The sequence below is a fragment of the Lissotriton helveticus genome, chromosome 5_1 (assembly GCF_964261635.1).
Source record: "Lissotriton helveticus chromosome 5_1, aLisHel1.1, whole genome shotgun sequence".
Classification (NCBI taxonomy): Eukaryota; Metazoa; Chordata; class Amphibia; order Caudata; family Salamandridae; genus Lissotriton; species Lissotriton helveticus.
The window spans coordinates 140,920,145-140,945,022 of NC_136065.1; the positions used below are offsets into that span (position 1 = coordinate 140,920,145).

At 46.9% G+C, this 24,878-nt stretch overlaps 1 protein-coding gene across 3 annotated transcripts in view; it reads left to right on the forward strand.

The window, feature by feature from the left end:
- The window catches only part of LOC144754271 (G-protein-signaling modulator 1-like), a 764,693-nt gene that overhangs the window by 436,291 nt on the left and 303,524 nt on the right, over nucleotides 1-24,878 (forward strand). For all 3 annotated transcript variants that reach the window (XM_078641901.1, XM_078641898.1, XM_078641900.1), the window contains exon 9: nucleotides 5,867-5,993. In XM_078641901.1, the coding sequence (XP_078498027.1) occupies nucleotides 5,867-5,993 (127 nt within the window). The remainder of the gene's footprint in view (nucleotides 1-5,866; nucleotides 5,994-24,878) is intronic.

A 24,878-nucleotide genomic window follows, 5' to 3' on the forward strand; every position in this document is an offset into this window, starting at 1 on the left:
CTGGGCATGCCCTAACCAATGGGGTAAAACTTCCCAGGACCAACACTACCCACTTTGGGCATTTTCAATATGAGAACATCCTTTGCCCCCACCCCCCCAAATATGGACTCTGAATGCTGCAGTTTTGTGTGGGCAGTGTACAATGGTAATCTAGTGTCCTCCCACATCTAATACTGCAATACAATAAGTGGCCACCACGGTACCCACAATAAACCTAGAGACAGAGGTCTGGTAGGACAAAAGCAGAGTCCTGCAGCAACCAGACAGTGGATTCTGAAGAATTATCTTGGCATCCTATTTGCTCACCTTTCAAGTTTGTCCCAAGGGCTATGTAAACCCAGCAGACCTGTCAAGCAGGATTTGACACTGTAGTGTCAAAAGTGGTGACCACAGTCCCAACCTGCATATTCAGTGAAGTTCAGAGGAGTCATCTCTGCCCATTCAGGTCAGTCATTCTTTGGCTCCTTGTAGGCATTTCAGGCCTATTCAAGGCTAATAACTAGTTGGGGGCTGGCTGAGGTTTATGTTAATTGACATTCTGACGGTACAGGCAGGTAAATGGTAACTTAGTGAATGTTACTTTTATTAATATTTATTTTTATATAATCTGACTTCACAATTGAATTGGATTTTTAATTATTTTTGGAGCTGGTCCCTTTCCCAAGATACTGTATTAGTAGTTTAATCTGTACTCCAGCTTTCGGTATAGGACAGCTAGGCCTACCATAGCAAAATAATTTTTAACATTACATTTCTACTTGTACTAATTTTAAATAAACATGCACCATGACCATTGAGCTACAAAGCCTAAAGGGGTGACTTATAAATATTTTAAAGTTTTGACCCATCAAAAGGGTTTATTTTTACAGCTCGAATTGCAGTTTTGCCAGTGCCACGATTAAGCTACAGTGAAAGGCCTGGAGCCATGTTTGCACTGACCCTGTAGTAGATGGTACAAAAGGTGCTGCAGTCCACTAGTGACATTTAACTTCCAGGCCCTCTGTACACTTTATACCATATATTAATGGACTTATAGACAAGTTAAATACGCCAATTAGGAAATGCCAAATCGACCATGTTTAAAGAGGGAGCACAGGCACTTTACTGATGGTTAGAAGAGGTAAAGTACACAGACTTCTAAATCCAGCAAAAATATAGGTTCTAGCAAAAGTCGAAAAGTACTGGTTGATCACATAGAAAAGGCAGTTTTCCAACATCTTCTCACTCATCTTTATGTTTCTATGTCTCTCTCTCTCTCTATCTCTTCCTCCGCTTTTTTCTTTACTTTTCCCTTTTCTATCTCTGACACCTCCTTTGGCATTATCTATCTTTTCTTTTGTTCTCCTTTAACCTCCACTCCCTTCATATTCTTTCCTGCTCCCTTTCTTCTCTTTAAAATTCAGTCCTTCAGATAAGATTAGTAGTACTCGAGTCCTCAGTTTTCTTGAAAGTTATTTATTCAACTCCTGAAATACACACCACCAATTTCGAGGCCACAGGGAACGCATTAAACAGTATTCTCTTCCTAAACTCTCAGTCTGCCTCTGACATTAGCCGTTTTGTATTCCATACTACAAGAACCCACAACACCATCCTCTCTCCCCCATTTGTTCACTGTCCTTTACTTCATCTTATCCCCCTGTGTCTTCTTTGCAGCCCCTTTGAGCATATCTCTCTCTATCACTCTCCAAATAGATTGTCATTCTCTCCTTTCCTCTCCGTACCTCACATTCCCCTTCACTCTGTCCTTTTCCATGTATCATTCTTTCATTTCCTCTTCCTGTCTTTCCTTTTTAGGTTTCGCCTGCGAACAGCTTCGCAAGCAGCGTTTCGCGCAGGCGAAAAACTTTTGTTTACAAGTATGTGGCTTATTCCCGCCTCTGTCTTCCATTGGCTAGCTCCATAAATGGAGGCCAGCCATTGGAAGAGAGAGGCGTCCGTCATTCTGAGAGGCGATTCGTGGGCGTTCCCGCCGATTCTTTCCCTCTCCGCAACGTCATGAAGACGTGGCCACTGTGGGCGTGTACTTTTTTTTTTTTTTTTTACAACGATGTTTGTGTTCATTGTTTGTCTTGTCCCTGTCCCGCTGGCTGTTTCCTGACCACCCTCCCGTTGTCCGTGTGCCTGCCCGCCCCCTCCCGCTGTCCGTGAGCCTGCCCGCCCCCCTCCCGCTGTCCGTGAGCCCGTTACCCCGCCCCCCTCCCGCTGTCCGTGTTAGTAGTTGTTACGATTGTACATGTGCCTTTTCGAAAATACGCAAACAATGTTATTTTTCCAGGACTGAGGAGTGACCCGAGTTTGGGGCGAATACAAGTTAAAGAAACTGACCGAGGAAGGTATATAGGGCGATCCAGGAAGGATGTTAGAGGAAGGGCGGGGCTAGACCATCAGGGGTCGTACAGCCAGGAAAGTGGGTTCACCAGCAGGGGGTTTAAAGACTGTAGAGTGGTCTCTTCCATTGTGTTTTGTTTTTGTTCTTTGGTCAGAGCAGATTACATCTGGGCCCCTAACTCCACATGAGTAAGTGAATTCACTGGCTTCAAAGGGAATACAGTAGCATTTCAAAAGATAGGCGATGAAATTGTTACAATGGGTAATGAAGGTAGCGGAACTATTTTGCAATAAAAAGAATTAGTAGTGGCACGCGGTTTAAGGGGCCTTTGTTCCTTGTTTAAGGGGCCTTTGTTCCTTTCAGTGTTTGAACTTTCTGAAATCCACGGAGGACAGTGGGGGACATGGAGTTTACAGTTAGATGTTGCTGTCCTGTTGTATTATAGTGAGAGGTGGAATTATAATTGTGGCGCCGATGTCATGCTTTCCTGCAAGAGTTTGCATTTGAAGTGTTTTTAAATCCCCCTTGCTTTGCATGTGGGCCGCAAACTCTTAATACACCCACATTCGTGCACGAGCTGCAATAAGGGGCTATTCTAGTGCGAGGGATAGCAGTGGTCGCAGGGTGAGGCGTGCGAGCTGGCCACCAGCATGCCATTGTACGTGAGTCACAAGATGGTTCTCATGTGCAATAGTGGTCCGGTTTACACTACGTGATTTACTTGTGACCTTGTTACACTAAGGTACACACGTTGTGCCAGGAATAAAGAGGTGTACTCGTGCATGGTTACCAACGTGCCGTTTTGGCGCCAGTCACACAGTGCTTGGTTTGTTGTGCCAGGGTTACAAAAAAGAGCCCTTATGCCATGGCTACAATAATCGCCTGGGTAATATTCAGCAATGCATTTGGGGTGTCAGGTTTAAATGGTTTGAATGAACGATGCCATCGTTGTGCCAGGGTTGGACGATGCAGTGTGGTGCAGGGTTTTAGTGAGTGGTGATCTATTTGTGCCAGGATGAGTGAATGATGCGATCGCCGTGCTGGGACACAGCGGAGTGCCATGTTGTGTTCGAGTTGGTGAACGGTGCAGTCATTGCAGCGAGTGGTGCAGTGGCTGCATCGGGATCGCAGGGAATGTGATCGCCGTGATAGGTTTATTTATAGAAAATACCGAGGCCGTTGTGCCAGGTGCATGCTTTGCTCCAGGTTTAGTGAATGGTGCAATCTATGTCCCGGGGCTGTGATGAAGGCCACAATCGCCAGTGTTAGTGAGACTTCCAGTAGCTGCGTCAAGCACCAGTGCATGGTCCAGTCGTCATGTCTGGCTTACAGTGAGCGGTGCAAGGGCTACAGTGAAGCGTTCGTCCTGCAAGGGTTTCAGTGAATCGTACTTTCATTGTGCAAGTGCAATATTTTTCCCTTGGTTACCGTGAACATCATGATCGCCGTCGGATACAATGTCTGTTCCAGGTGTACCGTGAGGTGCCATGATTTTGCTGGGATTCCAGTGGATGCGTCGGTCAGTTTTTTACAATGAGCGGCGCCAACTTAGTGCAATGGAACCCACTAGTGCGTGCTGCATTGTTGCAACCAACTTCCTTCTGTTTCTCGGTTTCCTCTTTAATGGGATTCCCTGCCCCCTCTGTCCAGCCCATTATCAAACATAATGTAAGCAATTACGGAGTCCTCTGCTCAAGGACCAGAAAAAAAACCTCATTACACTTGGTTTCCAGAGAACGTCAGCGCACTCTCCCCCACCCCGCCCCCACCACCCACCGTGGTCCCTTCATTGCCCTGTAATTGGAAAAACCATGTAGTGCACAGATTGGGGCCACTAAACACCCCAAAACTCGGTGCTCTGCTGTCTTGCACTGCATTACTTTGCATACATCACATTGTTGCTCCATCCTTGTAACTTCTGTTTGAAATTCATTCCAGAAAGTTCTCGGCACTTAAAGATCAGTACAAGAGCCATCTCCATGCCATGGTGCTGGGAGAGGCTTCTGTAAAAAGTCCACATTTGTAAAGCGCACAATCACCCGTAAGGGTCTCTAGGCGCTGGGGGCCGTCGGGAAGATTAAGCGAGCTATTGCCCAGAGTCACATGGTGCTGGGCTAACCTGCCGCCGGAGCCGGGGATCGAACCGTGATCCCCAGATTCCAGCGTCAGTCGCCCTGGCCGCGGCGCTGTAGACACTTGCAGACCATTGGTAACAACTAGGCCCGGCCGACATTTTAACAACAGCATTGTCATTTCAGGAATTGGTATGAAATTCCCAAAATTACGCCAGATCACATAATTATTACGCTGCAGTTCGCAACACCATTATAGCGAGAGTGCGTAATAACAATGAGAACAACCAGAGCGTCAGCAGCTATTTTGACAATTGTGTACTGCGCTGGAATCATTTTGAGCTAAAAATAAAGCGTTAAATGGTGGGTCCCTATTTTATGTAATTAAGTGTAACATTATGTCATTTTCTTGAAAATCGGTGTAGTTACTCAAAGCAACAACTTCGTCATGGCCCTGCCCCATTTGCAAGAGATTAAGCTATTGGCATTGTAAATGACAATGCCATTTATTTATTTATTTATTTTCAAAACCAACACATAAATACAAATTTTGTCATTTACAATGCCAATAGCTCAAACTTTTCAAAAGGCGAAACCATTGCATTGTAAATGCTTGTTTCTTTTGTTCCTGCCTACAGTTCCACTTTGTCATCTTCCTTTCAATCCTTTTTACCATCCTCGTTTCTTTCACCCTCCTGTCTTCTTTCACCTCTCTTTTACACTTTCCTCCCACTTCACCACTTAATTCCTTGCTCACAACCGTACCCTTTCCTCGTCTTCCACTAGATCCTATCCTCCTCCTTTGTCTAACTTTTATTTCCTCTGCCACTTCTCTCTCCTTATTTTTCACTCCTCTTTGTTCTTCTCTCGTTCTTAATCTCGCTAATTGTTGTCTTTCTCTCTCCTCCTCTCTCTCCCCATTTGTCCTCCTTCACTTCTTTTCCTTTCTGTTTGTCCCTCTCTCTCACCCCTCTTTCTCACTCGATCTCTTCTCCACTCCCTCTTACCCTTAACCCTTTGTCTCTTACTTCTCACTCTCTTATCCTTCATTCCGTCTTCTTCTAGTCCCTTTTCATCTTCTTCTGACTCTTCTTTGTCCTCTTTCTCATGCCCTCTCTCCCTCCCATCTCTTCTCTCTATATGTAGCTCCTCCTTCTTCCTGTTTTCACTCTTGCTTTTATTCCTCTCTATTCTTCTTGCTCCCCCTCTACCCACCTTCCCCTGTCCTCTATAGTACAGTGTTACTAGGACAGGACTCCTGGGACTAGTGTAATCTTCTGTGAAACTCGCAAGTTGAAAATGTTCTGTCACTCATCAGCATTATCATACGGGTGGGGGGGATGAGTGCTGTCAGGTGGTAATTAATAAAGAGGTTTATCGCACAAAAAACCTCCAGCCCAGAAGGGCTCAGTGAGGTACATCCCCACTGGTGAGAGAGTTTGACCCACGCTTCCTTTTACAGATTGGAGACCGGAACGGGGAACTGACTGCCCGTATGAACATATCGCAACTCAAGACTGCGCTTGGTATGAATGCAAAAGAGGAAGATGGCGAGGTGTCCCCACAGTACGACGGCTACGAAGCTCAAGGTAGGTCAGGAAAGCTCTTCTTAAACTGCCTGGTGCGGTGGCATTTGGGCATCCATATTTTTCTAAAGCAGCAACTTTAATATCACGGCACCTATTCATGTAAGTGTCTCTCAAACATAAGCATTGAGACACGACTCATGCTAATAAATGGAGTTCCAGAAGTCAAAGGGAAAACAACTTGGAGCAACCAAGACATATGTGACCAGTAGTGAGCTTTTGATTACTGATAATAAGACAGGGTCCAATTCACAGAACTAACTTAAGACAAAATCCTAAACTTACTACTTTTGGTATTCACAAAAAGTACTTACTACTTTTGGTATTCACAGAATGCACTTAATACTTTTGGTATTCACATAATGGATTTACGACTACTAACTTTACTTCCGCACTCGGGTAGAGATTCCGGCCCAGTGGCGGAGATTCCGGCCCGGAGGCGGAGATTCCGGCCCGGAGGTGGAGATTCCGGCCCGGAGATGTAGATTCCGACCCGGAGGTGGAGATTACAGTCGGTGGCGGAGACTTAGCCATTGCGGAAATCTCCACAACCTAAGATAGCTCTGTGAATCGGGCCCTAAATGTCTTCTTAATATTTGTGCAATAAATAATGCATCGCAGCAGATCCTGCTCCCTAATGCAATGCGGGACAATAATCTAAACCTTTACAAAATGTTGGTGTATCCAGAGATTATTGACTGAAGATGCCAATTCTAGACAGTGCTCAATCTTTCCCTGTAAGGTTTGATCCTTATGTAAGGAGGCTTTGACGAGAGGAGGAAGCCATGATGCTTTCTTTCCCTTATTTTTGTTGTGTTTGTAGCCTATGTGCTCTCCTGTTTTTTGTCCCTGAATTTTGCATCTTGCAGCCAGATTCCCTTTGGATTCTTTCTGGATGATCTTGGTTGGCTCTGCTCTTTGCCCTGCTCTTCAGGGAGGATTTGGTGTCCTGTGTATCAGGTCTGCATTTACGATAATCCATCAAGAACTATAAGACTGCCAAGGAGTGTTTTCTGCCCTCTTTAATCTTTTTCTCCTAACTGGGAAAATCTGTGAAAAAACGTGAGAGACCTTCACAGTCTCCAATCCTTGAGAAAACACCTGGCTTGGTTGTGCTGTTTGAATATTAGTTACATTAGTTCCCTCTTGAAACTGAGATGTTCAGGTCTGCTTAGATCTTGATGTTGCACTGACGAGCATTGAATCAAACAGACACCAAATATTGGGGTGTTTGTAGCCCACCGAAAGACGTAAGAAGTGAACGTTATAGTTTGCCACCAAGATCCATGGCTTGATTAGCTAAGAGTCTGCTGCGAGAGAAGTCTCTGGTCCCTAGAGGGATACCTTTATAAAAACCTATTCTATTGACCACTGTGTAACCAAAGTACTGGCATGGGTCCTGAGGGGCTAGTGTCCCAGCATAATAATGAATGTCTGTCAGGATAGAGAGAGCCCTTACATTTCCTAGACCGTTTTTCTGAAAAGATTGTGGTTTTGGTGTGGTCTTCCTTGACTGTCTTTCTGAAAAGATTGTGGTTTTGGTGTGGTCTTCCTTGACCGTCTTTCTGAAAAGTTTGCAGTTTTGGTGTGGTCTTCCTTGACCCTCTTTAGTAAAAGTTTGCAGTTTTGGTGTGGTCTTCCATGTCCGTCATTCTGAAAAGATTGCGGTTTTGGTGTGGTCTTCCTTGACCATCTTTCTGAAAAGTTTGCGGTTTTGGTGTGGTCTTCCTTGACCCTCTTTAGTAAAAGTTTGCAGTTTTGGTGTGGTGTTCCTTGTCCGTCTTTCTGAAAAGATTGCGGTTTTGGTGTGGGCTTCCGTGACTGTCTTTCTGAAAAGATTGCGGTTTTGGTGTGGTCTTCCTTGACCCTCCTTAGTAAAAGTTTGCAGTTTTGGTGTTGTCTTCATTGACCGTTTTTCTGAAAAGATTGTGGTTTTGGTGTGGTCTTCCTTGACTGTCTTTCTGACAAGATTGTGGTGTTGGTGTGGTCCTCCGTGACCATCTTTCCTGAAAAGATTGAGGCTTTGGTGTGGTCTTCCTTGACACTATTTAGTAAAAGTTTGAAGTTTTCGTGTGGTCTTCCATGTCCTTCTTTCTGAAAAGATTGCGGTTTTGGTGTGGTCTTCCTTGACCGTCTTTCTGAAAAGTTTGTGGTTTTGGTGTGGTCTTCCTTGACCCTCTTTAGTAAAAGTTTGCAGTTTTGGTGTGGTCTTCCTTGTCCGTCTTTCTGAAAAGATTGCGGTTTTGGTGTGGGCTTCCATGACCGTCTTTCTGAAAAGATTGCGGTTTGGGTGTGGTCTTCCTTGACCCTCTTTAGTAAAAGTTTGCAGTTTTGGTGTGATCTTCCTTGACCGTCTTTCTGAAAAGTTTGCGGTTTTGGTGTGGTCTTCCTTGACCCTCTTTAGTAAAAGTTTGCAGTTTTGGTGTGGTCTTTCTTGTCCGTCTTTCTGAAAAGATTGCGGTTTTGGTGTGGGCTCCCGTGACCGTCTTTCTGAAAAGATTGCGGTTTTGGTGTGGTCTTCCGTGACCATCTTTCTGAAAGATTGCGGTTTTGGTGTGGGCTTCCGTGACCCTCTTTCTAAAAAGATTGCGGTTTTGGTGTGGTCTTCCGTGACAGTCTTTCTGAAAAGATTGTGGTTTTGGTGTGGTCTTCTTACGAACAGTATTGTTACTTTGACATTAGAGTTATTCAGGCAGATCTGCTTTTCAGGCAGGTCTGACATCAGATCTCTAATACATTACTTTATAAATAATGTTTATGTGCTTAATTGTGGCAGGCATTGTGCTTTTGCATTGATTTCGTCCAATGTCTGTGCTCAGTTTCTTTCCCAACTCTCTTATGCAGGACCACCTAAGATGTCTTCTCTACATTTTCATGCTAAACATGCCAAGAGGCAAATGAAGGTGCGCACAGTACAATGTCGTGAATGGCAGACTTGAAAGTCCCAGACCAGGTGTAGAAATTTGATACACAGATTCAGAGAGGGCAGCAAACAGGACTGTTTAGCCATCAGTCTTAGCAATGCTAGGAACGTCGTAGGGAGAGCACACTAAAACTAGTCCCTGAAAATGGGACCACCTCCTGCTTTTTTCACATGCTGAGTAGGGGGTGCGCAATAGTTATTTCCCTGAAAAAAGTTGTGCTAGAGTGACAGACTGTGCATCTTCCCAAACATGTGCAATGTGACATCTAAACAAGACTTCTCTTGCAGATGACATTCAACACCTAAAAAACAAGCATTTGAAATGCAATAGGTCTCGCATTTTTTGAGTTAGAGCTATTGGCTATGCTCAACAGCTATCTACCCAAATTGCCACTTTGCAGGTGCCAAACAGAGCATTGCTCTGTGAGACGGCCTGAAAGCCTAAAACGATGTTGATAGCTTACAAAATAAAGAGGCAGATCAGGATGACCGGGAGAAACCTCAGACATATTGGGATGGCCAACGCAAGCAAACAATGAGTGAAACCACCTGGGCGTGACCCAAGCATGCAAAGGGTGGGAGAATTGGACCCAATGCATCAATAAAAATCCTGTATTTCTAAATGGGACAACAACGAACAAATGGCAATTCATGGGCAAACCAAAAGCCGATAGAGGAGATAACAGGTCTTGCAGACAACACATGCATGCTGCCTAGGCTTGACCTAAAAAGTTTACTACGGGAAAGAAACGGCTTTATCTGGTATATTTCCAGGGGAAAATTTCTTGTTTTTGTTTCAGGTTGAGGCATTTGTGCACTATTTTTTTAAAACGCCACCAACTATACGAAATTGACAAAAGTCAACTTCTCAAATTTCACTCTGCCCAAATCCTGAACAGATAACTGAACCAGTGGGAAAGAGTAATTTGGTGCATCACTAAGTGTGCCAATTGATCGCTGATGAGGCTTGCCAACCCCTTTCTGTGTGCCCAAGATCTTGCCTAGTGCACACCCACGCATTTCCTAAAAGGCAAAACACATGCAAACTGCATAATAAAATTCCAAAATGCAATATTTGATCTCTAATCTAAGTATTAATCCAAGCAGTAAGAAAGCAATAAAGATATTAACAATTATAGTGAGATACAGTAATTTAACCTCCTAATAACTGTTTGAATATTAAAAATGTTAAACTCTGCAAATTGGCAAACAGTAGTGCACAGGTCTCTCTCTAATGGAAAGGCTTTCCAAGTCGGTTTCCTCTGTAATCTTCGAATATTAATAGAATTGGTTGTGTTTTTTATAAATCTGTGCCTCATCCTCAGATCAGTGCTGCCTTACAAGATCATTGTTTCACAGTTGGGTGACACACTGACTTGTGGCTAAAACGATCGCCTTAAAACTCGCTTAATGCACTTTAAAGATAAATCCTGCTGGATAAGGATCAGAGTGCATTGGATGATGCACTGGTTTGATGTGACCATCTCTTTTGCCCACAGAGTGAAGCTTGGTCCACAGAGGGGCCGATTTGGGTGATGGCAGACCCAACATGAGAGAGATGGCAAGCATGGATTAAAGCAGGGCTTGAACCACTGAAGAAGGTTTGGAACTGAGGACAAAAGTGTTATTAACATAACATAATATCATTAAAAGTCCAAAGTCCATTATAATCCTCTGGGTTGAGCATACTCTGCTGGAGGGTCTTTAAGTCTCCAAACCATCTTTAGAGCGGCACTACCCACCTATCCGATTGCGCCGGAACCAATGGCCCCACTGACACTGATAATTGAGAGCGAGACTGGCACCCACCAAATTTCTAAGCTGTACAAATCTTGTTCTGGGCTACGACCGGAGACAGATGTTAAAATACGTTATGCATGGGAAACAGATCTTGGCCGCCCTATTACTGACGACCAATAGGAAAAATGCTGCATGGTGACAAGTGAAGGTTCTCTCAACAGCAGTCACAAACTCATCCACTTTAAATTCCTCCACAGATTATATCATACACCTGCCATGTCACACAAAATTGACCTCTCTAGACCACACCACTGCCTGAAATGCTTTGCTCCTCACGCAGACTTCGCCTATCTCACATGGGCTTGCCCTAAAATACAGACATATTGGGAACAGGTTTATGTCACACTGGGAGACATGATGTCGCTTGCGCTGATCCCCACACCAGAATTTGCACTCCTGGGATACACAGTTAACTTCCCCAAGAAATTCAGAAGATTTGCAGCACTTCGGCTATTACTCGCTAAACGGGAAATAGTGCTGCTATGGGGTAGCCGTACTGCTCCTACCCTACAAAATTGGCTACGTAGCCTGGCTTATTGTAACGGCAACTGCGAAATATATTCCTCTCTCATGCCTAGCTCGTCACACTCTAAAGACATATGGGGCATATAGAATGTGTACATTTAAAAAGAAGGCCGGAAAATTTCCCCTCAGGTCAACAGTGGAATAATCCCGGAGGGGGTGGGGTGATAGGCCACACCTTTGACTACGCTATCCACACGTGGTCTGAAATGTTTCTGAATTATCCTATTTATACACGACTGGGTACCTTTATAAAGTTGATGTGTTTCAGAAAAGGCTTGATATGAGGGACCTTTGTGAAATCGGGAGATTGATTGGTCAAAACTGGGGGACCAACACTACCTTGATTTGGTACTGTACACATCCTACCTGCTGTTATGCCTTACACCTTATTTTCAACAGTATATATAGGTGATTGATTTGTGACAAGATATCTGATAGTGTACCATTCTAAATGTTTTTGATTGCTTATGTATAAGAAAATGTTTAAATAAAGTTAAAAAAAAGTCCCCAAACCATCTCTCGGCTCACTTAGGCTTCAGTTGCCAATGTTACAATCCCTGTTGGCCATAAAATGCACACAAAAAACATGCAGTTGTTACTGCAAGTTTGTGCCAGGGGAGACGAGATTTAGGAAATGAGAAGCTTACTCTACAAATTGATCCCCTAATGTAACACAGATCCCTGCAGCACAGCCTAAGACCTATGAATATTTGTGGGGATCTCAGGGGCCTCTCGCATGATTCTGCAGGGATGGGCCATCATTTATTGTGTTACACCACTGGGTGCAGTATGATTTATTGTTAACTGAGGTCACACGCAGAAGTGGTGCCCATATACAGCTGTGTGCCATCACATCTGGAGTCCAGGGTAGCCTCTGTGGAGTCTGATGGTGCATCCTGTAGTTGCATGGGACCAGTTGCTGGAAAATCTGCTGGGTCCAATCTGGTGCCTGCGGAAATCCAAAAGGTGAGGAATCTGAGGTTAGACTGAGTATCCTTCAGAAAGAACATTACCGAAGGTGAGTAACTTGTCTTTATAGCTGGAAAGTAGCATGTACAGAAAAAATTTATAAATTCTACATTTTGTGACCCTGGAAATTTACTTTGTGCAGTGTAGAGTCTGCATGCATAAAACTGGCCAATCAGGCATAAATTTGGTTGTGTGGTATATATATGTGTGTTCAAAGTAAGATGTGTGAATTACGTTAGGAGATGTGAAATGTGTTATTACACAAGTGAAATTTTGCGTAATTTCGGAATATTGGCTACTCTAGTTTTATGTAATTTCAGTTTCATTGTCGCTCGTTCTGATTGCAAAATTTTCACATATGAGAGACGGTTCTAGCAGAAAATGGCTCAAGAGAACTGTGGAACTTGATGTATGATACGCCTACATAAGCTATATACATGCAGTGCCCAGTGCATGACTTCAAACTGTGTGAGCAATAGATTGTCCGGGTACCTAATGAACCTTTTACAAGCAAGGGCTTACCTGGTGCACAATGTTTACTCAGGCCTCCCACAAAATAAGTGTAAAACACAACCATTTTTCATGCTGCCTAGTCTCACTTCCACCTCATGCCTCTTTCTTCCACCACCCTGTACTTCCTTTCTCTTTATCACACTCTTGCTGGTTCTTTTTCATCATTGCTTTCTCTCATTGTCACTGTTTTCACATCTTTCTCTTCCTTCTTATGGCTCCCTTGTCTTCCTTTTTTTCTCTCGTTCTGTCTGCCAACATCTAAAGATGAAAAGCAAGTTGTGGTTCACAAGCACAAGTACAGGTGCCCACACCCGCAAGCACCAGCACAAGTTAAGCCCTCTTGTGGTTCCATTGCCTTAGGTCGATGGATCTAGCAGTCATCACCGTTTGGCACTATCAACATAACAACTGAAAAGTAGCCCTGGGTCAAGTGTGCCACCTGCAGCAGTCCTGGCTCACGGTTCAACAAAGCGGGCATTTTTAGGTCGAGCCTGGGCAACGCATGCGCTGCTCTGCGAGGCATGCTCTATTAGAGTATAGACTTGAAGCTCCGCCCACTCTCCGCCCATATTTTTCATTGGCTTGTTTCATTGTCCTTTGTAAATGCTGGCTTCTGATTCGTTAATAGACTTGTTAGTCCCTTCTTAGTACCGCCTTGTCTTCATTTGTAACCTCCCATGAGGACTGGCCCGTTTACTGCTGTTGTTATACTGTATGTCTTATTTAGTCGGTAAGCACTATTTTCTTTGACTTTCTCCTACTGCAGGCATGACATGCTGCCATGCCTGCTCTCACTGTCCAAGCAGCCCGGGACAATGGCGACCGTTTCTTTGAAATGCAATAGGCCTCGCATTTACAAGAATTTGAGCTATTGGCATTGTAAATGACAATGCCTTTTATTTATGTGTTAATTGTCAGAACAGATAAATAAAAGGCATTGTCCCTTACAATGTCAAGAGCTTAAACTCTCACAAATGCAAGACCTATTGCATCACACATGCTTGTTAACCAATTCCTTCAATGTAAAAATCACAACTACAAATACCAGAATGCAGTGCTCTTTTGGCTGTTGAAGTCACCACATACCTGACGGATATGCTGTCAGTTTTACTTGTTTTCGTTGCTGTTCCATATTGGCCTGTTCCTGTCCATTTTAGTGTAATAAAGTTGTCCTTTGCTGTTCATCCGGGTAGCACCGGGTGCTCCTAGCGAGGAAGCCGCCTGCCTAGTAATGGTGTAACAGCCAGGATGTCAGGGCCGCCCTCGCAGCCTCCTCGGTGGTCCTGGGAGGCGGGTCTGTAACCTCATTAGCATCGACGGCTCCACTTGGATGTTTAAGTGCCCAGGCAGCTGGGGGGGGGGCTGCAGCGCGCGGCCTTCCTGGAGACGTCTCGCTTCACTTCCCAGAAGCCAGGAACGGATGGAGCAGCCGGTGTTTACCGGGCCTTCATGCCGAGCCAAGGAAGGGAGGGGAGGCAGGGCCTCTTCCAGAGAAACCTGCCTGTCGAGGCTGTGTACATTCAGGGCTCTTGACAGAGAAGCCTCTATGGGCGCAACGTTCCTGGGAACTGTTTAACATCAAACACTTCCCCTGTCGTCAATGGGGGTGCATACTAATGTCAGAAAAATTGGCCTGCAGCAGAGATCTGATGCCCAGTTCTGATATTACATTTAATACACCTGCGCATTCTGGGATATGTAGCCTTGGGTTCCGGAGTAGCGTGCTACCCGCCCAAAAGCGCTTTAAACCCTTCGCTGCTGCGGCAATTCCGCCGCAGCGCTAGGGGTGAGGGGGGCCGCACGGCGCTCGCATGCCCGTGACGGAACCACCCCGTCACGAGCCTCGGGTGAGCTGTGCTTGTGATGGAGCGGTTCCTTCACGGCCCCGCCCGCTTAATAGAACGCGCCACACAGGCGCGCCGGCCGGGCCGTGACGGAACCGCTCCGTCACCAGCACAGCCCACCCGAGGCTCGTAACGGAGCGGTTCCGTCACGAGCATGCATGAGGTTAACACCTCATCAAGGGTAGCCAGCTCTATATAAATACAACCCCTTCCCTCTTCTATATCTCCCATATCCTTTTCAATCCAAATAACAGACTAACATGTCCACCGCTCAAATTAATTTCATATTTCCCTATACTAATTCACCACTAATCCTTTTTGGGTTCCGGAATAGCGTGCTGCTCGTCGAAAAAGCCTTTTGATGTCTCGTCGGGGGTAGTCAACACTATATAAATGCAATTGCATTTACAAGTACAATATATTGAATCAATTTGACTAACACACCTGCATGAGTTGTCAAAGGAACACCCAGGTCTGTAAGAGGTCCCGGGAGGTGGCTAGCAGCTGTGTTATGTAGGGTACTTCTAGGTAGGGCGTTAAATTGTGTCCATGATACTAAAAACAAAATCCTTAGCCTAACGTCTTCGGTGCTCAGTCACGACGTCACGTGAGCATGTGCTAAGGACGGCCCGGGGTCGTCCGAATCCCGCCCACTTATTAATTCTCCTGCACAGCGCCAAAGGTGCTAAAGATTATTCCTTCAAACAGACTGCAACAAAGCTCCCAACAGACTCCAATATCCAAGCAGACGTCACCGGTGCCTGGCACCTCTTACCCAGGCTCCCCCTGGGCCTTGCAGGCTTCTCACACCTTTGAGGCAGGCCCACTGTACGCTTATACCTTTTTTGCAGGTGCCATCAGCACCCGAGTCGAACTATAAAAAGACGTGTCCTCCAGGGAAAGAGATAACAGCAGCTGTGGCATCTAGCTTCTTCTAGCTGCCTCGATATTAGCAAAGACCATAGTATTGTTTTAAGTAAAATTTGATAAACACATATCACTACAGGACTGTGAATGTCCTGAAAAACATGGGGGGATGACTAGGTCATATTGCCCCCTCTGACCCGGCTAGTGACAGCCCTGGTCTCCTGTACGCTTGAACTCCGTCAGATAATTAAGGTTTCTATCATTTCCGAGCCCTGGTTCTGGTCAGACACAAGGTGCTTCGCTGCCTTGTGGTTAGGTTTGTGTCTAGAGATACCACATACATACATACAATGGTGCTGTGTGCTATGGGTGTTTTAATTTACAGCCTGCGTGCCAGAGGAGTGCCAGACTGGCTGCACAAGGGCTGAGAAGCCCCTTCAAGCTCTGACCCCCCTTGGTTCTCAAGCCAAAACCATGCCTATCCTGCTTTAAGGCCTGATTACGAGTTTGGCAGTCGTCCTACGGGCCGCCACGCAAGCGCCCTGCAGGAAGGCCGTCAAACTCGAAGTCAGGCCACCCGCCAGATTATGAGTTTAATCCTGGCAAGCGCTGTGTGCTGCGGTGGTCCCACAGCGGTGCAATTTTAAGGCTCAAAGGAGAACCATAGAAAGGCAGCACCGTGGAACCGGCTAAGCACGTTCCTGCATGGGAAGAAATGCACCATACCGTCCCTTTCTTCCCATGCGGGTGCATTTCTTTCCGTTCAGGAACTGGGGGTGCAGAAATACAGGGGGGCACAATATGTGCCCCCTGCATGCACCCCCATGCATGGATGTAAGGGCCTCCTGAGTTGCCTTACTGCCACCCTTTCCAAGGTGGGCTCACCGCTGTGGATATGGTTGCGGTGAGGAAACTCGTAATATGCTCAACTGTGCCGAAGCTGCACCGCCAGCATATTGCTGCCTCAGATTCATGCGCCAACTGCGACATCAGTGGATCAAAGGCTGTTGCAATGATCCAGTGGCGGCCCAACTGCCGAACTCGTAATACGATGGATGGACCAACAGTCAGGCAGTCCATGGACCACAACTATGGTCCGCCGTAGTCATAATTAGGCCCTTAGTTTTGTGTGGCATAGTGAAGGGTCTGCTTGTACCAGCAGGTCCCAGATCCTCTCCAACCACATTGTTCACGAAGTGCCTAGTAGTTAAATCTGCACTGCACAGCACAGCGCATGCTCTCCAACAGCATGTCCCAGGACTTGCGCATCAAGAGAGCAGCACTTCTCTGCATGTGCCCCATTCACAATGGTGAAGACTCGTTGCAGGAGAGTGCAGACCCATGTGCACCCACCTGCGAAGAACGGATGCACTCGACTCTGCAGCTGCACACCTTTGCCCCAACCAACAAGTGCACAGTTCGTGATTACTCTTGTGCACAAGAGCATTTTGTGCAGAAGGTTCTCATTTGTGAAACCAGCCATGGGCAGTTTGTTGGGTTATTTTGCCGTCGGTGCACTCTGCCTTCCAATACGAAGAGTCCATAAATCTGGCCCATTGTGCTTTAGGTATTGTCCATTTTCTACCTTTTCTTCTATGTATTATATGATTTTGGTTATGTGTCATGGGTTTATTGGCTGTTGTGTTGCACCACTGGTCTATGTTGGCCCTGCCCTAGTCATGGTTACATGATTCAATCAATCAATCAATCAAGCATTTATATAGCGCACTACTCACCCGGAGGGTCTCAAGGCGCTGGGGGGAAGGGGTCCGCTACTGCTCGAACAGCCAGGTCTTGAGCTGCTTCCTGAAGGCGAGGTGGTCTTGGGTCAGGCGGAGGTGGGTCGGAAGGGAGTTCCAAGTCTTGGCGGCCAGGTAGGAGAAGGACCTTCCTCCTGTGGTGGCTCTTCGGATGCGGGGGACGGCGGCGAGGGCGTGGCTGGTCGATCGAAGCTGGCGTTTGGGAGCGTAGAAGTTGAGGCGGCTGTTGAGGTATCCTGGGCCTTGGTTGTGTAGGGCTTTGTGTGCGTGGGTGAGGAGCCGGAAGGTGATTCTCTTGTTGACCGGGAGCCAGTGCAGGTCTCTCAGGTGTCCGGAGATGTGGCTGCGGCGGGGGATGTCCAGGATGAGTCGTGCTGAGGTGTTCTGGATCCGCTGGAGTCTCTTCTGGAGTTTGGCGGTTGTTCCGGCGTAGAGGGAGTTGCCGTAGTCCAGACGGCTGGTGACGAGGGCCTGGGTGATCGTCTTCCTGGTCTCGGTGGGGATCCATCGGAAGATCTTACGTAGCATGCGCAGGATGTTGAAGCATGACGAGGAGACGGCGTTGACTTGTCTGGTCATGGAGAGGGAGGAGTCCAGGATGAAGCCTAGGTTGCGTGCATGGTCTGTGGGTTTGGGTGCGCTGCCCAGGACGGGGGGCCACCAGGAGTCGTCCCAGGCGGAGGGTGAAGATCCCAGGATGAGGACTTCCGTCTTGTCCGAGTTCAGTTTCAGGCGACTGTTCGTCATCCACTTGGCAACGTCTGTCATCCCTTCGCGTAGGTTGGCTCTGGCGGTGGCGGGGTCGTTGGTGAGGGAGAGGATCAGCTGGGTGTCGTCGGCGTAGGAGATGATGTTGAGGCCGTGCCGGCGTGCGATGGCCGCGAGGGGGCTCATGTAGACGTTGAAGAGTGTTGGGCTGAGCGAGGAGCCTTGAGGGACGCCGCAGATGACTTCGGTGGCCTCCGATCTGAACGGGGGGAGGCGGACTCTCTGTGTCCTTCCGGCGAGGAAGGAGATGATCCACTCCAGTGCCTTCTCCTGGATTCCGACGTTGCTGAGGCGCTGTACTAGGGTACGGTGGCAGACAGTGTCGAAGGCCGCGGAGAGATCCAGGAGGATGAGGGCCGCTGTTTCTCCGTTGTCGAGCAGGGCTCGGATGTCATCGGTAGCTGCGATCAGGGCGGTCTCGGTGCTGTGGTTGGCCCGGAAGCCAGACTGCGAGAGGTCGAGGGAGCCGTTCGTCTCGAGGAAGGCGGCCAGTTGCTTGTTGACTGTCTTCTCGATGACTTTTGCCGGAAACGGGAGCAGCGAGATGGGGCGGTAGTTCTTGAGGTCGGTGGGGTCGGCTGATGGCTTCTTAAGTAGGGCGCTGAGTTCGGCATGCTTCCAGCTCTCCGGGAAGGTAGCGGTGTCGAAGGAGGTGTTGATGATGTCCCGCAGGTGGGGTGCGATGACAGCGTCGGCCTTGTTGAAGACGTGGTGAGGGCAGGGGTCTGTCGGAGATCCGGAGTGGATGGAGTTCATCGTGTTGACGGTGTCTTCGGTGCTGATCGGGGTCCAGGCGCGGAGGGTGGCTGTGGGGGGCGGTGGTTCGGTCGTGGCGTGCGTCGGTTGAGTGCTGAAGCTGTTGTGTATGTCCGCGATCTTGTTGTGGAAGTAGGAGGCAAGGGAGTTGCAGTGGTCTTGCGAAGGGGTGATGTCGTTGTTTCCGGCGTTGGGGTTGGAGAGCTCTTTCACGATGTTGAAGAGTTCTTTGCTGTTGTGTGCGTTGTTGTCCAGTCGTTCCTTGAATGCGGTTTTCTTGGTGGCGTGGATCAGTTGGTGGTGTTTTCGGGTGGCGAGCTTGAGGGCAGTCATGTTGTCAGGTGTTGGGTCTCTGCGCCAGGTTTTCTCGAGTGCTCTGCAGTTCTTCTTGGAGCTCTTGAGTTCGTCGTTGAACCATGGTGCTTTCTTGCTGCCGGGTCTGCTCGGCGGGGTCTTCAGAGGGGCGAGGTCGTCTGCGCAGTCGCTGATCCATTTCGTGAGGTTGGTGGCCGCTTGGCTGGGGTTCGTTGTGCTGGGGGGAGGGTTCTTGCTCAGGGAAGTAGCGAGCTGGTCTGCAGTTATCTTGTTCCAGCTTCTGCGGGGAACCTGTTGCTGGTGATGGTGGAGCGTGGTCCTTCTGAAGCTGAAGTGGACGCAGCTGTGGTCCGTCCAGTGGAGTCCCGTGGCGTGGCTGAAGGCGATGTCCTTGCTGAAGGAGAAGACCGGGTCGAGTGTGTGTCCAGCGTAGAGTGTGTGTCCGGCGTGATTGGTCACCTCGTCTAGGGTAGTGGAAGCCGGAGCTTGTGCCAGGCTGCCTTGCTCAATTTTATGCAAGATACAGCCTCCTTGTGTGGTTGCCACGCCCAAATGTGATGCATGCTGGAGCTGTGTAATGAGCAGTGTCCATGTTTGGACGGTGGCCTCTTTGGCAAACATTGGTGTTATACATGAAGTTCTAAACGGTGCACTGCACTGCAGTTGTGGCGTCTGCTTGGCACTCCATGTGTGTTTGTTTTTATCATGAAGTGGAGTGAGGTGGTTGGAGTGCCACTCTTTTTAGACTGCAGCCATACTACAGCATCTCCACTTGACTACGATGGGGCTCTATGCCATGCCCATCTCATGCAAGCCACCACTTGCATGCCCTGTTGTCTTGTCCAGCTTGGTTTGTGTGCTTGGCTGTCGAGTTTGCCTGCCCCAAGGTGGTGTAAGGCTTGGATCTGCCCTTGGGGCCAACATGAGAGTGCGCGATCATAATTCAAGCATATTCCATAACTATCTACTGTGGCACGTTGAGTGCAGGGTCCGTACACACATGTGGAACTGCCATCCAGCCATAGAAAGCATCCATCACAGTGAGAGAGAAGGGGCTGATAAAAGGGAAAAAATCAAAGCAACAGAAGCAAATGCTAAGGCTTCATATGTTTCCAGAAACTAAGAGGGTCCCTCAGCCTTCTCGTTCTCCTGGATAGAGTCTTCCAAAGACCAGTGGTCTGAGGGCAGCAGTGATGGTGTCAGCCTTCTGCCATTCCCGGATGTCGAGTGATTCCGCGCGCAGGTCTTCTGGACTCCTTGAAGGTCCTGGGAGGTGAATCCATAATCTCATTAGCATTGACGCACTGTTTTTAAGGTCTAATTGGCCCGGCAGCAGCTCAGCAGCCTTTGCAGAAGTCTCAGCGCACTTCCCAGAACTGAAGCTGGGGCTGGACGTGGCCGCCAAGGCTTCCTTGTGGATCCTTGGTGTAAGACCCTGGAGGCGGGGAACCTCTTCATGAAAGTCCCTCTGCAGGAGGACACGTCACTCCGGTGGTCCTTCATGACTGCCCCAAGCACAGACACGCCTGATTCAGAGACGAGCCAACAACAGGCTGACTGATAACTCTGCCTCACCCAAGACCAGCCTGCTCCACTCCTGGGGGTTGGTTCAACAACCAGATGAATTCTGGGAGTTGTAGTCCTGGTGCACTTCAGTTGATGCTTTTGATACAACACACATGAAAACAATGTTTTTTCAAAGCAAAGTCCAGGTCGGGAGCCTGGCGCCAATGGTGGCGCGGAGTCATCTGGTAACTTTAGACTTCAATTGCAAAGGCGAACTTCTCTTTTCAGAACCGGATGTAGAGAAGTTTACATAAAATAAGAAACAGTGCTGAACAGTACTTATGTAGCTAGACCTTTTTTATGCTGGCATGCTCTCATGTTTCAGGAGGAGGCTTTCATGTAACAAATAAGTGAATTCCATAATAACCCCATAGGTAAATGTCTTCATTTGTTTACATTGAAATACACTAGTGACAATGATTCTTAAAAGGAAATTCCTGACGCAGAAGGAAGTCTTCTCTGTTTTTTGTAGAAATTGAGCTGCCTGTAGTGTATGCACTAAGAGCCTTATTCACAACTGCATTTTATAGTAACTAGAGTGGCATTACAGTAGAACTGCTTACTTACTACATAATGTAGTTCACAACCCTGGGCGCGGAACTATCCACCTTCACCCCTCCTGCCTTTCTATGGGGAGATCTCTATACATGTAAGTTTACTACTTTGTAGTGAATGTGGGAGGGACTGGGGCGTGGTGGGAAGATGGAGAATATCTACTAAAAAATGGGAGGGGTTTAGAGAAAACAAAGGAGTGATTTAGTGTTGTTACTACAAACACCCATTCACAAAATATTAAGCTAATTGGCAATCACAAACTACATTTGGGGGCTATTTACAAAGGTAACTATACACATGAAAAAAACTGCACATGTAAATTTACTCTTCCACCTTGTAGTAAATCTACTACTTTTGGCTAGTCTCCATTTACAAGAGTGAATTTATTACAAAGTGTGGATTTTGATGTCGCCCCCCCTGAAGTTTTAAAAAGAATAGCCAAAATATGTTTATGTTAAACAAAAATGTAAATTAATGTGTATATTTATTATAAATGTAGAAAACAAAAAAGCTACAACACTGTTAACTTAATTTTGAAATAAATATTTATTGAAATCTGTTACATTCATATATTATGTATTACAAATGCGTTTTAAATAAAATTAATGTACATATTTGTGAAATATAGTTACATTGATTTTTAAATTAAAAATGATTATTAAAAGATTTTCAAATAAAATACTTATTTTTTTATTTATATATATTCTTTAACCTTATATTAAATGTATATACATATTTTGAAAGTAGAAATAAAATAATTTATTTTAGCATTATTTCCAGTGGTCTATTCTAAGTCCCTGCCTCTTCTGTGGGCTGTGGGAGGGTGCTGCAGTACCAGTGGTTGACCATGTGTAGTGCTAGACTTACTGCAGGTCTGAGATAGAGTACATTTCAGGGGGTGCAGGCATGATGATGCAAACCTACACTACTCTAAGATGTAAATTTACACATGAAAATGGCAATTAGCACACAAGTGTAGATTTGCACCTAAGTGTCAGAGTAAATTTGCACATAAGTAAACATGCATATGTTAATTTCCCTTTATAAATAGGGCCCTAACTGTAACTCTGAGAGCTGAAGTATTCCCTGACAGATTATACCTTAAAATCTTCTGTTCTGGGTTTGCGAGCAGTGATGTCTCCAGGTCATGAGTGACCAGCGGAGTTTGGAAATTGGTGTTAGCACTGCAGACATTGCAATTTCTTAGAAAAATGGAGGCACAGCTTCGTTCCAAGCCAGTGCAGTGAATGGGATAACAATAAAGCCCCAAGACTTGAAACGAGGTTAACGCAGAAACTATGTAGCTGCCATGCCGCCAAGTGTTAACTATAACACTTACAGGCATGTCTGTATTTTAAGCCAACATCTTTGCTTGTTGATTCTTGTAGGTTGATTCTTGTAGGGCCTAGGGACAGTATAAAACTACAAGTAACAGAGGTTAAGGTGCTTTAGGCTGAAAGTGTGCATGATTGCATCAACATCCCTGGTAACTACCGATGTACCTGCTATGATGGCTTCCGTCTTGCACATAATGGACATAACTGCTTAGATTTGCAGCCCGACACCCACCATCTGGACTCAGCCTTCACGCTGCTTCTACTGTGGACCCCTCCCGGATCTTACCGCAACGTCATCGAGATCCGCCATTGGGACATGCCAGTAGCGGTGCTGTTTTCCACTCTCGCTCCATTGACCCACAACTTTTCCCTTGTCCAAAGCACTCCTACTCCCCTTGTTGGGGATAGATCCAGCTTCTTCACCCTGAAGTCTCAGAGACCCCTCTGAGAGTGTCCACAGTGATATGGGTGACACACTTAGTGGTGGGCTGGGACTGATCCACCTACCACTGGGAACCGTCTTCTACATTACCAGACATCGGACACTGCGTCTCTGCTGGGTTTTCCACCCTCTCCTCCACTTCTTCCCTCCTTCATACCTCAGAGTGTGCCAGTGACCAAAGCACTCCTCTCCCCTTGTTGGGGAAGGATCCTGGATCTTATGCCATCGAGTCTCAGCGACCCCGCTGAGAGAGTCCACCGTTAATTTGAGAATCACACATAACTGGGTACTGAAAAATGATCCCTGCCCCACCCAACCGGACATTCAGACACAGTTACTCTCCTTGTTCTCCACACTGTGTCCCCTACCCCCTCCACCTCCGCTTCCCTCCTTCATCCTTCGGCTACCTCCCCTTTCCCTTCCTCTCTCTCCCCTGAATTCCTCTCCACCTGCTTGCGTTGTCTATCCTTTTGCCTATGCTCTGTTAAATTCTCCCTCCCCTCTCCCTTTTATCCCTTTTATTTTACCCCTTAACCCTCTACGTGCCATTTTTCTAAAAATGTAACTTGTAACTGCTGTGCTAGATGTAACAATGTATAATTTGTAAGCTACGCAACTCTCCTCATGTAAAGCGCTCTGATGCCTCCTGGTCTAGTCAACGCTATATAAAACTCAAGTAAAAGTGTGGGACTGGTTCCAATTGTTACTTTTGAGACTTAGCAACCATGAAGACCTTTGCGTTGCACAGAAACTTTAAGCCTCCCTCATTGCAACTACCCAAGCTCCACTCTCTGAGATCAGAAGAGAACTAAACAAAGGCACTTAACCCCTTCAGCGCTCATGACGAGTTCAGCTCGTCATGAGCTACGGCGCTCCGGTCCTCATGACGTGCTGAGCTCGTCATGACCGCGCCCGTTCCGTGGAACGCTCGCATGCTGGGCTGATTCCCCTGCAGTGCTGAGCGTTCCATTGGAATGGGTGTGGCCATGACGAGCTCAGCTCGTCATGAGCACCGGAGCGCCGCAGCTCATGACGAGCTGGCCTCGTCATGAGCATGGGGGCGCTGTGTGTGCTTTCCGCCCCCCAGCACAGCGGGGGAAACAGCCCCACATGGAAGGGGTTAATCTGTCAAGCTCTCCCCTGTTATGTGTGAGTATCTGTCAATAATGGGTTCCCGGTAACTGTGCACTGGTAGCCTGGCGCATATGAGACTCTGCAAAGTTAGACATTGACCGGGAATAGTCCTTATAATATTAGTGGGCACTCGTAGCTAATGTCAGGAGTGTTTACACATATGGGAAAATCTACCTTAGAATACAGTTTTGCTTCCCTTAGGCCTACAAAGTCCTGTAAAGTATAAAAATGCTGTGAAACGTGCCCCCAGTTTGAATATGCAGGTCCCAAGATCCGACATGTACAATTTATGGGTAATCCAGAATTTTCATATTTCTCCAGCTCAGGTTCAGAGCCCAGACCTTTTTTCACCCTTCTGGGCTAAGTTAATTACTCTGCTCCCCAGCAGAGGGAACAAAGGCCGTGCCACACAAAAGGAGTTATTAACAGAGCTTCACTCAGCTCCTGAGGAGGAAGGGGTGGGGAAGAAAAAATCGTCATCTGTTAGTTAGCTGTCACACTGTACCAGGGTTGGGATGGCCAGGGCCATGAAAAAAGGAGGAAGCACCCTCGGGAGCCAACCCAGTAGGTGGCTCCCCATTGAAGTTTTTGTGATAAAGTCCCTGGCAGTGATGTAGCTAGGTGTGGACCTGAGGTTCGCAGAGGAGTCTGATGGACTGGGGACTGTTATGTTATGTTATGTTATGTAACTTTTATATAGCGCACGGCTACTCGATATGAGTGTCCCGGCGCTTTCCACCTGCAGCTCAGAGTAAAAATAACACAACACAGCTAAAATGAGGGAAAAAGAACAACAGAGGAAAACAATAAGAGC